The sequence below is a fragment of the Phyllobates terribilis genome, unplaced genomic scaffold, assembly GCF_046119375.1.
Source record: "Phyllobates terribilis strain yellow unplaced genomic scaffold, ASM4611937v1 Scaffold_1__5_contigs__length_1240528914, whole genome shotgun sequence".
NCBI lineage: Eukaryota > Metazoa > Chordata > Amphibia > Anura > Dendrobatidae > Phyllobates > Phyllobates terribilis.
The window spans coordinates 1,114,558,407-1,114,574,793 of NW_027362761.1; the positions used below are offsets into that span (position 1 = coordinate 1,114,558,407).

Sequence of the window (16,387 nt, forward strand, 5' to 3'; positions counted from 1 at the left end):
TAAGCCAGTCATTTTCAGATATCAGAAGGTGATACATACACACTAAGCTCACGATACACAGCATTCTGAAGTTTTTTCTCCCAACCTGAACAAAAAAAAAGAAAATGTCGGGGTAGTGAGAAATTAATTTCAAAACATTAATTTACCAATAGCTTATATATAACACACACATCCATTACACTGTTCCTGATTACAATCTTATCTCCTTTTCTCTCATGCCATAAGGCCAACTGTATTGAATCTTCTATTTACTGCATGATATTGCCCCCATTGGTGTATGTGGAAAGGGCATAAAACAAAAGCCTTAGGTGGGTCACTTAACTGTGCAAATGAATAGATGGCACATTCTGCAGCTTTCCGAAAACAATGAAGTTTCCAAGTTTGCTTTCCATTTTTCCATCTCTCCAGCGAATCAGAAGGTGTCCCTGACTCCCAAGTATACAGCTTCCATCCTTACATCCCATTTGTAATTTCCTCTAACCTCACACTTTCCTATCTGTTCTTGATATATAAAGGGTTTTATCCAAGAGGGTATTTACCTCCGTGTCGTAAAATAATACAGCCATTTTTTGGTGCCTTCATAGATATGAGGCAACTTTCACACTGTGCTTAGCAGTCTTGGCTTTGGCTTGATGTATGTGCCAGAAAAGATCTCAATGCCTACATAAAAATACTCAAAAGTTCGTATCTACTCTCGAAAGGTAAAAACAGCGTCCACATGAGTGCACACAATATACTGTATTTTTCAGTACCAGGAGTCCCTGCACTTCCCATCCTTTTCACTGCGGTAGACTTTTCACCAGCTTCCTGCAGCTGCGCCCCTGCCTCCAGGGACTCTGCTTCACCGCAGCCACCCCCCCCCCCCCCCCAGGTAAGCTACTGTAGAAGCAGACTATAAGACGCACCACCACTTAAAAAAAATCTTCCTCAAAATTTGGGGTGCATCTTATGGTCTGGTGAGTCTTTTAATCCGCAATATACGGTACTCAAGAGATCTTCTCAAAGCGTTAGATCTGACAAGATGTTGCAAAATGGAGTGTAACCGGTTATACCTCCTCTTTCAAGCTGCCTTCATTGATCTTCTGCCCTCTGGTAGCTTTTTATTGCTATATAAGAGATGCTCTTAAAGCAAGACCACACGCACAGTGGACAAAACTCCACCAGCCATGGAAGGCTTCAAAATCGTGTGGTTATTGGTCACTGTGTGCGGGTTGCGTTTCAATTACTTGAGGCCAGCTGACCATGTGGCCTCACACCTTTCTTTTTTTTAGCTCAGTTTTAGATCTCTTCTAACACTTTTACAGGACAAGTCACTGCAGGCAGCAGATGATTATTAAGGAGACCCTCAATAAACAAAAGGAATTAACATGTTCTGGCTTTATTTGTTGTGAAACGACTATTATAGTTCAAGGTCTCCGCACAGTGACACAGTACCTGATGCCTTCAAAAAATCTTTGATATCTTCCTTAAGTGTTTCAAGTTTAATATTTGGACTGAGCAGACTTCCCTGTAAAACACAAAATTGAACAAAAAAAATTAATGGAGCCTTCCTGATAATAGCATCAGAAGATTTTAGATATTACCTGTAAAAACAAAACAAAAAAAAAAAAAAACCACAAGGCTTCCAAGAAATACAATGCACCATTGGTATAAAGGATCCTGAAAATCTGACACAACAATCTAACCAGTTAATGACTTTTATAAACTTTTGCTTACACTGTTCTGTCCCAGTAGCTGAAATATCATAAGACAATTAGAAGTTAGTCCACTGGACCAAATATTTAGGGTGCTATCACACTGTGTTCAGGCACCCGTTCGGTGGCCCCAGCACAGGACGTATGCGCCGACGAGGCCATAGGCTATGGTGCCAACAGAGCGAACGTGCACTCTGACGTACATCATTTTTGGGAGTGTATGCCTACACACGAGTACACGCCCGAAAATGATGCACGTCAGAGCGTACGTTCTCTGCCGGCACCATTAAAGTCTATGGCCCCATCATCGCATACATCATAATCCCGTTTTGCGGCGGATTCAGACGCAAGCCCCGATGGAGCCACTGAACGGGTGTCGGAACAGAATGTGAAAACACTTTTAATGTGTCTCTTGCACCAGACATAATGACGGACCAACTACCAGGTGTTTTGTGATTTAGTGATCCATGCTGGGTTTTGCCCATGGGGATCTTACTACTTACAGTGCTGCTCACCATTATTGGCACCCCTTCATTCTTTTCATAGACTGTACAATATCTTCAGATATAAATGGAAATGTAAGTTATATGCTCAAGATTTTTTAATTAGTGTTCTAAAGTAATACAACAATAAAACATTGTTTTTCAACTTCCATGTTACAATTTCAAAGAAGAAACAGAATAAACAGCATGTGCAGCAATAAAGGCACCCCTAATTAATACTTGGTTGCACACGCTTTGGCATTGACAGCTTCCAAATGTTTCTTGTAGCCATCTATAAGCTTCTTGCACTTCTCAGCTGGAATTTTCTCCCACTCTTCTTTTGCAGTTTGTTCAAGCTCGTGAATGTTTGCACAGTTCTTTTTCCCACTGGCAGATTTCAGCTCACCCCAAAGATTCAGTGGGATTGAGGTCAGGACTCATTTCTGGCCATTTTAAAACAGTCCATTTTTTCTTTTTCAACCATTCCTGTGTATGTACTTTTGGATGTGTGCTTTGGGTCATTGTCTTGCTGGTGTACCCATAATCTTCGACTCAAACCACGTTTTCTTACACTACATAGGACATTTCGCTCTAAAATATCTAGATAATTCTCTGATTTCATGATTCCTGTGATACAGTCAAGGCCTCCAGTACCAGACGCAGCACAGCAACCCCACAGCATTATGGATCCTCCACCTTGCTTAACTGTTGGTAAGGTGTTATTTTCCTTATAAGCTTTATTGAGCCATCTGCAAACAAACTGTTGCTTTGCATTGCCAAAAAGCTCAATTTTTGTTTCATCTGTCACAGAACATTTTCCCAGAAGGATTGTGGTTTGTCAAGGTACTCTTTGGCAAAGATCAGTTGTTCCTTTTTTTTTGTTCCAGACTGTTCCTGGTTGGCCTTCAGGTCTTTGGATGTTTGAAGTGGTGTTTTTTCCCACCATTGGCACCAACCTTCGAAGACCTCTTTTGTCAATTTTCCTCTTTCCCACACGTCCAGGGAGGTTCTTGACGGTTCCATGCTTGGCAAACTGCTTAATAACATTGCGCACTGTTGAAACTGGCATACCAAGGTCTTTGGAGATGGCCTTATACCCTTTGGAAGTCTTGTGTTTACAAATCATAGCAGTTCTGATGTCCTCAGAGAGCTCCTTTGTCTTCACCATTGTGACAAAGGAACAGGGCCTACCATGTGGCTTTTTAAAACACTGAAAACATCATTCATTAGCTAATTCATGTCACATGGGCGCTGACAATTAATTACAGGTGAATCTCTTTTGTGATTTACCACAGGTGAGTCAAAATGTGTTTCCATACTAAATTAATGTAAAGAGTGCCAATACCAGTGTCACAGCAAGCTTTAGGTTTTTATATTTTTCCCTCCCAATATTTTTCGTTTTAAATTGTTAATCATTTTCTGTTTTATATTTAGCACGAGTGCTCTATGCAAAAAACTGTTTCACTTGATTCATTTTTTTCAGAAGATATTCCACATTATGTACTTAAGCTTCATGGGTGCCATTAACGTTGAGCAAGACTGTAGGTAAATTGATCTGAAAGGAAGAACATACATGTTCACTTATTATTATTGATACCTCAAAGTTGTTACAACATTTTCGGGAAAACCATAATGGTGACCCAAACATGATTACATTTGCAGTAACTAAACGTGTAAAGAAAGGAAAAACAAGGATGGATTGATATATACTCCTACTACAAAAAGAGGCACCCAAAATCACTGGTACCAATGCACTTGATGCACTGAGAATGAATAAATGCATTGACCTTAGTGCATTCTTATAATATAGTCTTTCAAATCATTAGAAGTAAATATGTTGCTTGATATACAATATTAATTATAGTCTGCAAGTTTTTTGCTGCCCTTTTTCTTTATGCACCGCTCATCTGTTTTTAATGGCGGGGGAGTGTGTTAGCCTTGATTATACAGGTATGTAAGGTGTGGCGGTACTCAGACTTAGGAAGAAGTCAGGAGTGAAACTGCTGTTGTCCGTGTACTCCGAGTATTATACATGTCTCTCCTCGCTGGATTTTAATGGTTTTGGAATAAAGTTTGCTGAAATTTTATGTACTGGTGAGTGCCACAAGTCATCTCTTGCTATTTGATGCCAATTACTAGTCATCTCCCTCTGCAGCTTATCAGTAGCCTCAGCAGGCAGGTCACTCACTGGTGGTCATGATGCCATTCCTTCTAGTTCAAGTGGCAAAGTTGGAGAGAAGAGCGGACTCTGTGGTTTAGTATAGCTTCTTTTATCAGGAAGGCATCTCATTGGTAATGTTAATGAAGTGCAGAAAGCCCCCTTTAAAAGTTCAGTTATGCACTCTCCCCCTTACTCTCCGGGAAATAATATTCTTTCAACAGGACTAAAATCAAAGAGAAAAAAAAGGACTTAAAAGTAGTTATCCACTTCTCAATTACTACATTGCTTCATACTAAATAAATAACAGATTGTACTCACCTCCAGCGCCTGAGCTTGCAAGACATTGTTATGTCACCTGTTCCCTGCAGCCAATCAGCGGCTGCTTTACTCTCACTTCCTTTGGACTAAACGGACTTCTGGATGTCAGAACTGCTGTTGCTCTCTCACTTCCTTTGGATGTCAGTTTCGCCCAAAAGAAGGGAGAGTGAATCAGCCCATTAGCGGCCGCTGATTGGCTGCAGGGTTCATGTGACGTAATGTCATATGAGCCCTGGTGCACATATCGTTGGGATGGTACTGACACCAAAGGTGAGTACAAGCTGTTTTTATTTTACATGGGGTAATATAGTAATTGAAAAGAGTTTGTCCGAGTAGTGAACAACCCCTTTAAAAGGTGGACTGTAGAGGAAATTCATCAGGGCAGCCAAGACTTGTCCACTGATGATTACACTATATAAAGCACAGTAGGTGAAGAATCGAGACAATTGTATTTCTCCATCAGAGAGAAAAACTATTAGAATATGTTGATCAAAGACTACAGTCGTGGCCAACAGTTTTGAGACCAAGACAAATTTATGTTTTCACAAAGATTGCTCTTTCAGTTTTTATATTACCAATTTGCATTAACTCTACAGTCCTGGTCGAAAGTGTTGGCACCCTTGAAATTGTTCCAGAAAATGAAGCATTTCTCCCAGAAAATTATTACATTTACACATGTTTTGTTATACAAATGTTTATTTCCTTTGTGTATATTGGAACAACACAAAAAAAGAGAGGGGAAAAAAGGCAAATTGGACAGAATTTCACACAAAACCCCCAAAAATGGGCCAGACAAAATTGTAGGCACCCTTAACTTAATATTTGGTTGCACACCCTTTGGAATAAATAACTGCAATCAATCGGTTTCTATAACCATCGATAAGCTTCTTACACCTCTCTAGTGGAATTTTGGACCACTCTTCTTTGCAAACTGCTCCAGGTCTCTCATATTTGAAGGGTGTTTTATCCCAACAGCAATTTTAATATTTCTCCATAGGTGTTAAATGGGATGTAGATTCTGACTCATTGCTGCCACTTCAGAACTCTCCAGCGCTTTGTTTCCATCCATTTCTGGGTACTTCTTGAAGTATGTCATTGTCTTGCTGGAAGACCCATGACTAGTGTTGAGCATTCCGATACTGTAATATCGGGTATCAGCCGATATTCGCGGTATCGGAATTCCGATACTGAGTTCCGATATTTTTACAATATCGAATACCGGAATCGGAAGTTCCCATAATGCCTGCGCTCTGCAGTGTCTCTGAAGGATGACAAGCTGGATGGCAGCGCTCAGCTGCGATCATCAGAATGCCATCCCAGCGTGAGAGAATTCTCCTGATTGTTTAAAAGCCGGCGGGCGGTAAGAAGACGGCGGGCGGTAAAAAGCCGCCGGCTTTTAAACAATCACACAGCCCCATACTGCTTCCCCGCAGCCTCCCACCCCGATCCTCTGCTCCCCTCGCCACCTCCCATCCCGATTGTAAGTTAGGACCGGGCGGGGAGCGCAGCACCAAGGAGCGGGGAGTGAAGGACCCGGGCGGGGAAGCCGGCAGCGAAAAGACTTCACCGGCGGCTTTCCCGTTCTGTGCTGCACTTTCCCGCCGGTTATTTCAAATGAACAGCTGAGGTATCAGGTGATGCTGATCAGCTGTTCATTTGAAGTCGCCACTGTGCCCTTAGAGGGTTCATGTGAGTTCATGCTTGACTGCATTGCATGAACTCACATGAACTTTCCCACGGCCGCACAGGTCAGCCACACCTCGCAGACCATCAGACCCGTCATGATTTGTGTGTGCGCGGTGTCTGTGCGATGTCTGCGGGTGTGTGCGGGTGTCTGTGCGGGTGTCTGTGCGATGTCTGCGGGAGTGTGCGTGCAGGCAGACATAGGCCGATGTGACACTACTACTCCCATCGGCCTATGTCTGTCCCCCGTCCACTCGTGCCAGCAGGATCAGCTCGATGGGAGCAGTAGTTCCCATCAGCCTGATCCTGCTATTTAAACTGCCCCATGTGTTATTTTTGCCCCTATACGTATTTTTTTAGGCCCCCATATTTTTGGGGGGTTTTTGGTCCCCAATAAATTTTAAATACATGTCATTGGTGGCCAGTGGTTACCTACAATAAATTAGTTTATACATTACCTGTCCCCGCCGATCGCCACCTAAAATACAGTAAAAAAATAAAAAACTACACCTATACTCACCTAGACAACCAATTCCCCGAAGCCATCGATCTCCTGTAATAAAATATAAAATAATAAACCACAACCTTATCCTTACCCCTCCGTAGTAGTCCACGAGTGTCCCACGAAGATCTCCAGTTTAGAGCAGCCACATAGAATGTGACCGCTCTGAACCGCTGCCGCCGCTAGAATGATGGGGCCGTAAAGCAGCCCCGTCATTGCATAAGCGGGTTCGCCAGAGTTCAGGCAGCGCTGCTCCGGGTAGCTCCTTTATGGCCCTGCTGTACTGTGAGAAATTCCCACGGTACAGCAGTGCCGTAAAGGAGGTCTCCGGAGCTGCGCTGACTGAATGCACTCCGGTGACCTCAGTCAGTGGCTCCCGCTGCCGGGAGCGGACATGTTCCCGGCAGTGTGAGCTTACAGCAGCCATGCACAGCTGTCACCATCTCCAGATGTGACAGCTGTGCATGGGAGATCAGCGCATGAACGTGGACAGGTAACTATTTTTTTTTAGTAAACTAAGAATTAAATAAAATGGTGTGTTTTATTTAAAATAATTTTTTTCTGGGTGTAGTGTGTGTTTTTTCTTTTTAACACTTTTTAGGTTAGTAATGGGGGTGTCTTATAGATGCCCATCATTACTAACCTGGGCTTCATGGCAGCTGGCGCTGACATGAACCCCAACCCTATTACCCCCTGCCACGGCACCAGGGCAGCGTGGAAGAGCGAGGCTAAGTGCCAGAATTGGCGCATCCTATGGATGTGTGACACCCCAGGGGTCTGGTTGCCACAGTGATAGAGATGTTATGTCTGAGAGCAGGTGGGAGGTCCTTTGGTCAGGGATCCTGTGCATGCCACACCTCCTGCCCAGTCTTGGGAGGGGAAGAACTTCCCCTATAAAAACCCGGGGCTGAAGCAGGGTTAGGAGTCCAGGAGAGTAGAGACAAGAAACAGTCATAGGAAGAAACAGCAGGAGCTCAGTGGGAGCAATACTACTACGAGTCAGGGGCTGGCAGCTGCCGAGCTCGCCCTGACTGAGAAGCTTTCTTACCGGACCCGGCGTCCGAGGCTGTGGGGACTAACTCTTACCCAGCAGCAGAAGCCGACCGGCAGGGGATTTCAGGTCCTCAGGCCCAGAAACCCGAAGGCACGGTCACACGCGTGGGACCAGCACCGCCATCGTGGAGCGGAAGCCATTAGAAGGCCCCGAGTCACCGGCCATACGGGTGAGCACCACACGGTACACTCAGGGACGTGGGCTACTTATATCCGCTTCTAGCAAGGTAGCCAGAAGAGTACAGTCAGTTTGGGAGGCCTACAACTCCGCCTGGCCAGGGGAGATCCCATCTGCTCAAGGACTGACCAGGCCCCGTTCGCTAGCAAGTACTCCGGGAGGGTCTATCGTTGTTACCAGTAAAGACCCTGAATTACACCGCACCGTCTCTGAGTGGTTCCTGCTACCCCCATCTTCCACGTCGGCTGCCCTGAGGCCATACCCCTCCCGTTGGGGGTTATACTATCACGCTGCACAATTCTACACCGGCCTCAGCGGTCTGCCCTGCAGCGGCAGCTCCATAGCTGCAAGTCAACGGGTGGCGTAGTCGACACTCAAATAACATCTATCAAGACTGCCACACACTGAGTTTGACTCCCTGGGCACGGACCGGGTCCCCGCCACTCGGAGACTACAACCCTCATCTGATCCGGTTCCGGGTAAGCCCCCGTGCGCGAGACGCTGCGCGACACAGCAGGCCCAGGGGCGCGTCAGATGCACCATTTCTGGGGTGGCTGACGGCTGGTGTTTCTAGCCTGGGAGGGGGCCAATATTCATGGCACCCTTCCTGGGCTATTAATATCAGCCCCCAGCTGTCTGCCTAGCCTTTGCTAGCTATTAAAATAGGGGGGACCCCACGTCATTTTTTTGGGGGGGTCCCCCATTTTAATAGCTAGTAAAGGCTAGGTATTCAGCTGGGGGCTGATATTAGTAGCCTGGGAATCTCCGTGGGTATTACCCTCTTCCCAGGCTTCAAACATCTGCCCCAGCTGTCTGCTTAACCTCCGCTAGAGACTAAAATTACGGGGAACCCCACGCCAATTTTTTTTTTTAATAAATCCTTTATTTTAACACTAAATGACAAGTACAGTAAGCAACACTGTCACTGTACTTCTTATATATGTGACTGACATGTTTCTATGTATCTAATCTATGTGTGATGCTCTATCTTTCTGTTATAAATTGTCGGGTACCGCTGCTGAATTGCCGGCCGGCTTTTTTAAAGAGACGGTGCATGAAAACACTAATATTTTTTTAAATAAATCCTTTACACTAAATGACAAGTACAGTAAGCAACACTGTCACTGTACTTCATATATATGTGACTGACATGTTTCTATCTATCCAATCTATGTGTGAAGCTCTATTCTTTCTGTTCTAAATTGTCGGGTACCGGTGTATGCCGCTGCTAAATTGCCAGCTTTTCATGTTTCACTGTGAGCACTGTTCCCATCGATTTGGGCAACCACCTCCCCCATTACATTCTACATTATTGTTAGTTGTTTTCCTTCATGTAGAATTAACCTACAAGGAAAGAAAGGGTTTATTTTCATTCCGATATTTGTGTCCCATTGACTTGCATTGGTTTCCGGTATCGGAATCGGCAATATCCGATACTTTTTGGGTATCGGCCTGATCCAATCCGATCCGATATTTCCTGATATCGGAAGGTATCGCTCAACACTACCCATGACCTATGATGTAAACCCAGCTTTCTGATACTGGGCACTACATTGCGACCCAAAATATTTTTGGAACCTTCAGATTTCATGATGCCTTGCACACAGCCAAGGCACCCAGTTCCAAAGGCAACAAAACAACCCCAAAACATCTTTGAAACTCCATCATATTGACTTTAGGTGACTTAATGTGCTCTTTTCTTTGTAGACCTCATTCCGTTTTCAGTAAACAGTAGAATGATGTGCTTTATCAAAAAGCTCCATCTTGGTTTCATCTGTCGACAAGACGCTTTCCCAGAAGGATTTTGGCTTACTCACGTACATTTTGGCAAACAGCAGTCTAGCTTTTTTATGTCTGTCAGCAGTGGGGTCCTCCTGGATCTTATGCCATAGTGTTTCATTTCATTCAAATGTTGACGGATAGTTCGCACTGACACTGATGTACCCTGAGCCTGCAGGACAGCTTGAATTTCTTTGGAATCTCATTGGGGCTGCTTATTCATCACCCGGAAAATCCTGCGTTACAATCTTTCATCAAATTTTCTCTGCCCTCCACTTCCAGGGAGATTAGCTACAGTGCCATGGGTTGTAAACTTCTTGACTATGTTCCGCATCATGGACAAAGGAACATCAAGAGCTCTGGAGAAGGACTTGAAATCTTGAGATTGTTCATATTGTTCAACAATTTTGGTTCTCAAGTCCTCAGACAGTTCTCTTCTCTTTCTGTTCTCTGTGCTTAATGTGGCACAAACAGACACACAACACAAATATTGAGTCAACTTCTCCCCTTTTAATCTGGTTTCAGGTTTTATTTTCATATTGCCCATACCTATTACTTGCCACATGTGAGTTTGAACGAGCATCCATGCTTAAAACAAAAGTTGTTTACCTAAAATTTTGGAAAGGTGTGAACAATTTTGTCTGGCCCATTTTTGGGGTTTTGTGTGAAATTATGCCCTATCTGTCTGTTTTTTTTGTGTTATTCCATTGTACACAAAGGAAATAAACATATGTATAACAAAACATGTGTAGTTGCAATAGTTGCACTTTCGGCCATCATTGTAAACTGTAATACAGAGTAATTGGATGAATTACAAAAAACTGCAAATTTATTCTTTGCCATTAAAATTAACTTTCTTCTGAATTTCAGCCCAGCCACAACATGACCTGCATACATCATATCAGTGATCTTACTGTTAGCTTCAAAGAAAGTGTTAACTAGGAAAAGGCAGCTGAAGTCATGCTGACTGAATTATAAGAGCAAATTGGTTGCTTTAAAATGGAGCTGATGCATGAAATCATTGTCCTCGTCTGTTAAGCATGGTCATCTTCAAAGACACGTGCAGATATCATTGCTTAGCATCAATGGGGCTTTACAAGCAAGCACGTTGCTGCTTGTAAGATTGCCCCTAAATCAACCATTTATTGGAACATCAAGAACTTCAAAACAGAGAGGTTCAATTGCTGTGAAGAAGGACCCAAGAAAGTCCAGCAACTGCCAGGACCGTTTCCTTAAGATAATTCAACTACAGGATTGGTTCAACACCACTGCAGAGCTTGCTCAGGAATGGCAGCAGGCAGGTGTCAGTGCATCAGTGCACAACGAGGCGAAGGCTTTTGGAGGCTAGCCTGATGTCAAGAAGGGCAGCAAAAAAGACACTTCTCTCTAAGAAGAGCATTAAGGAAAAACTAACATTTTAAAGAAAGTATGGGGATTGGACTGTAGCGGATTGGGGTCAAGTTATTTTCTCTGATGAAGCCCCCTTCAGACGGTTTGGGACATCTGGAAGAATGATTGTCAGGAGAAGTAAAGGTGAGAGCTACCATAAGTCCTGTATTATGCCAACCGTAAAGCATCCTTTACTGACAATTCATATGTGAGGTTGCTTTTCATCGATGGAATAGGCTGACTCAAAATTTTGTCTAATAATATTATCATGAATAAAGAATAGTATCAAAACATCCTCCAGGACTTCTCCCAATGATCCAGGAAGCAACTAATTGAAAAGGAATCTGTCACTCAATTCATGCTGTCCAAACCAAGGGCAGCATGATTCACAGCCTGGCTGCAAGATTGCAGCCAGGAACATTTTTCTCTGAAATACTCCAGCGTTTCAGAGAAAATGTAGTATGAAAATCTTTTTCCATCTCCGCTACATGTGACTGACAGGTCTCTCTCTAAATATACACATGGGAAAGACCTGTCAGTCAATCAACTAAAGTGGTGTGGGGAGAAGCCGGCTGGTGGTGATGCCAGACTAGTCTCATGTCTGGCTATGGTCCCTGGATGGATCAAGAAACTTTATTTTCCAGCATTTAAGAGATAAATATTTCTGGCTGCAAGATTGCAGCCAGGCTCTGATTTATACTGCCTGTGGTTTGGGCAGCATGAATTGAAAAACAGGTTCATTTTAAAGATTTTGACTCACAAAGTTTCAGAAGTACAGATGAAGCAAATCAAAAGTCCTAAGTTACTGGTAACGGGATTTCTCGGAGACCATGACAGCACCACAAGAGAGGGTCCACCCACCAAGGACAGTAAACCTACAGGCTTAAAGAGGGCGGCACCCCTCTCCACCTCAGTTGGATTACAGGGCACGAGAGGACCGCCAGGTTAATAAACACAATTTTATCATACCACACGACACCTATTAAGCGTGAGACTATAATTAATAAAAAGGGAGTGCTCCCACAAACGTGAAGGAAGGGAATATAAGGGTGCTGTCATGGTCTCCGAGAAATCCCTTTATCAGTAAGTAACTTAGGACTTTATCGGTCGACCATGACAGCTCCACGAGAGAGAATTTTTTTGTCATCCCCCTTGTTATACACATCATGTCCATTTTTATTCAATTGATAGTGGTCTAGTGGTTATTATTTGGCCTGGCAGTGCACGCTTTTGGTATTTTATAATGCTGTATTTATTATAATATTTATCACCAATTGTTATCATTTATTATTACTAATATTTATTGCCTGCTTATACATACTATTTTTCATCGAAGGTTTCTTGACAGTAGCGCTCATACATTTTTCTATCATGTGCTTCATATGTCTATAATTTTTTTCTAATCATGTAATCGCCGGTTCAGCGTACGCTTTTTTATTAATTGTATGGTATACCACTTTGTCTAATAAAAGTGTCTATACAATGTAGAGGGAGAGGACTAGGTAGCAGCCTTATATATGTCTTCTATCGAGACACCAGTCTTCTCAGCCCAGGAGGTCGCTACAGCCCGAGTGGAATGAGCCTTCAACCTTTCAGGCACTTCCTCACCACTAGATGTATATGCTAGAGAAATGGCTAGAGAAATTCCCTGTTAAGAGGAACAGAGGCCGCTATCTGCAGACCAGACATAACCTCAAGAGAAATGTGCTGTCTTCCAGGAGCAAAAATTAAAGATGTGTCTGACAGGATATCAAGACTCTTCAGACCTACAGATCACTACCCATTCCTGCTAATACATGTGGGGACAAATGACACCGCAAGAAAGGACCTGGAAACCATCTGCAGTGACTTTGAAGACTTAGGCAAGAAAGTGAAAGAATTGGGAGCGCAGGTGGTCTTCTCATCCATCCTCCCAGTGGATGGCCATGGAACAATGAGGTGGAATAAGATTCTACAGGTGAACAACTGGCTACGTCGATGGTGCCGTCAACAAGGATTTGGATTTCTGGATCACGGAATGAATTACCTATACGATGGACTACTTGCTAGAGATGGGGTGCACCTTACGAAGACTGGAAAACATGTATTTGGAAGTCGCCTTGCTACACTCATCAGAAGAGCTTTAAACTAGAACAATGTGGGAAGGGAAGCAAAAGGCCAGAAAAAGCCATACAGCTGACAAATACTATTGAGATCTCTGCTACTGGAAGTGGAAAAGAAGAACAAAGACAAAAAAATCTAAATAATAAAAATATGGGAGGAAGAGAAACCAAACACAAACTAAAATGTTTTTATACAAATGCACAAAGCATGGGCAACAAACAAGGAGAATTGGAACTACTAATGCAGGAAAAGGAATATGATGTCATTGGAATCACTGAAACTTGGTGGGACGATACACATGATTGGAATAAAAGGCTAAAAGGATACAACTTATTTGCAAGAAACAGACTTGATAAACGAGGAGGAGGTGTTGCATTGTATGTTAGAAAAGCGTATATCTGCACAGAGATTGAAGCTTCAGAGACTGGGAGTTCTGTGGAAACTGTTTGGGTAAGAATACAAGGAGAGAACAAGGGAAAGGACACCATTATAGGCATTTACTACAGGCCACCTGGGCAAGCTGAAGATATGGATGAACTCTTTATGTATCAAATGACCAAGTTCTCCAAAAAATATGACGTAGTGGTCATGGGAGATTTCAACTATCCAGACATTTGTTGGGAATCTCTCTCAAGTAAAACTAACAGGTCAAGCAAATTCTTATCCTCTCTTGCTGACAACTTTATCTTCCAAAAGGTAGGGGAGAAAACAAGGGGATCTGCTACTTTGGATCTAATCCTTATAAACAGGGAGGAAATGGTTGAGGAGGTAAAGGTGGCTGGGACCCTAGGAGGCAGCGATCATGCTATTATAGAATTTTGGATAACTAGAGGAGGAAGACATGTGAAGACTCAAACTTCAAGGTTAGATTTTAGAAAGGCAGATTTTAAGAGACTCAGAAAGAGAATAGGAGGGATCCAATGGCTGGATGTCCTTAAGGACAAAAATGTCCAGGAAGGATGGGAAATTTTTAAAAATGAGATTCTCAAAGCACAATCGTTAACAATCCCGAAAAGTAGGAAGAATGGGAAGCATTTAAGGAAACCAGGATGGATGAACACAGAACTTAAACACATGCTAAAAAGAAAGAAAGAAATGTTTATTAAATGGAAAGAGGGAGGCATATCTAAAGAAGATTATAATGCAGTCTGCAGATCCTGCAGGGCACGTATCAGGTTAGCTAAAGCTGACAATGAATTAAGGCTTGCAAGAGATGTCAAAAGCAATAAAAAAGGATTTTGGGGGTATGTCAAAAGTAAAAGAAAAGTCAAAGATGCTATAGGATTTTTACAGGATGAAAATGGAGAAATGGTAAGAGAGGATGTTGAGAAGGCCGAACTTTTTAATTCCTATTTTGCATCTGTTTTCTCTCAGAAAGAAAATGTAACATCAACTGATCTTCACTGTCCTTTTAAAGGAATAGAGGAATCCAAGTTATCTGTAAACAGAAAGATTGTGAGGGAATATTTAGCTAACATAAATGAGTTCAAGTCTCCAGGTCCAGATGAATTACACCCCAGAGTACTGAAGGAGATTGTAGAAGAAATTTTAGAACCACTCTCCATAATCTTTGAAAATTCTTGGAGAACAGGAGAAGTCCCAGAAGACTGGAGAAGAGCAAATGTTGTTCCTATCTTCAAAAAGGGGAAGAAGGTGGACCCAGGGAACTATAGGCCGGTGAGTCTGACTTCTATACCAGGAAAGATCTTTGAACAAATTATTAAACAACATGTATGTAAGTACATGGATAAGAATGAAGTGATTAACCAGAGTCAGCATGGGTTTGTAACTAACAAGTCATGTCAGACTAACTTAATTTCCTTCTATGACAGAATCACTGACTGGGTGGATCAGGGAAATGCTGTAGATATAGTATATCTTGACTTCAGCAAAGCATTTGACAAAGTATCTCACATCATCCTTATTGAAAAAATGACCAAGAATGCAATGGACCAGGCAACTGTTAGGTGGATTCATAACTGGCTTAGTGATCGGACTCAAAGGGTGGTTGTAAATGGCTTCACATCCAGCTGGATGAATGTCTCAAGTGGGGTACCACAGGGCTCCGTCCTGGGACCTGTATTGTTCAACATCTTTATCAATGATTTAGATGAAGGAATTGAGGGTAAACTGATTAAATTTGCTGATGACACAAAGCTAGGAGGGATAGCTAATACTAGAGAAGAGAGAGAGAGGATTCAAAAAGACCTAAATAAACTGGAGCAGTGGGCAGCAACCAACAGAATGGTTTTTAACAGGGAAAAATGCAAAGTACTACATCTGGGCAATAAAAATGAAAAAAGCATATACAGAATGGGAGGAATAGAGCTAAGCAACAGTACATGTGAAAAAGACTTAGGTATACTAATAGATCATAGACTGAACATGAGTCAACAGTGTGATGCAGCAGCAAAAAAGGCAAATACAATTCTGGGATATATTAACAGAAGCATACAGTCTAGATCACGTGAAGTCATTATCGGTCTTTACTCCTCTTTGGTCAGACCTCATCTGGAATACTGTGTACAGTTTTGGGCACCACATTTTAAAAAAGACATAGACAAACTGGAGCAAGTTCAGAGAAGAGCGACCAGAATGGTGACTGGTCTGCAAACCATGTCCTATGAGGAACGGTTGCAGGATTTGGGAATGTTTAGCTTGCAAAAAAGAAGACTGAGAGGAGACTTAATAGCTGTCTACAAATATGTCAAGGGCTGTCACATTGTAGAAGGATCATCTTTATTCTCATTTGCACAAGGAAAGACTAGAAGCAATGGGATGAAACTAAATGGGAGGAGACACAGATTAGATATTAGAAAAAACTTTTTGACAGTTAGGGTGATTAATGAGTGGAACAGGCTGCCACGAGAGGTGGTGAGTTCCCCTTCAATGGACGTCTTCAAACAGAGGCTGGACAGACATCTGTCTGAGATGATCTAGTGAATCCTGCTTTGAGCAGGGGGTTGGACCAGATGACCCAGGAGGTCCCTTCCAACTCTACCATTCTATGATTCTATGATTCTATGATTCTAATCCGTCTAACTA

The 16,387-nt window shown here is 42.7% G+C and overlaps 1 protein-coding gene across 4 annotated transcripts in view; it reads right to left on the bottom strand.

Annotated features, from left to right (window-relative positions):
* The window catches only part of TBC1D19 (TBC1 domain family member 19), a 316,278-nt gene that overhangs the window by 269,635 nt on the left and 30,256 nt on the right, over positions 1-16,387 (bottom strand). For 3 of the 4 annotated variants that reach the window (XM_073646409.1, XM_073646399.1, XM_073646420.1), the window contains exons 2-3: positions 1,435-1,507; positions 40-85 (exon numbers count right to left, since the gene is read on the bottom strand). The exons of the other annotated variant lie outside the window; for it this stretch is intronic. In XM_073646409.1, the coding sequence (XP_073502510.1) occupies positions 40-85; positions 1,435-1,507 (119 nt within the window). The remainder of the gene's footprint in view (positions 1-39; positions 86-1,434; positions 1,508-16,387) is intronic. 4 annotated transcript variants of the gene reach the window in all.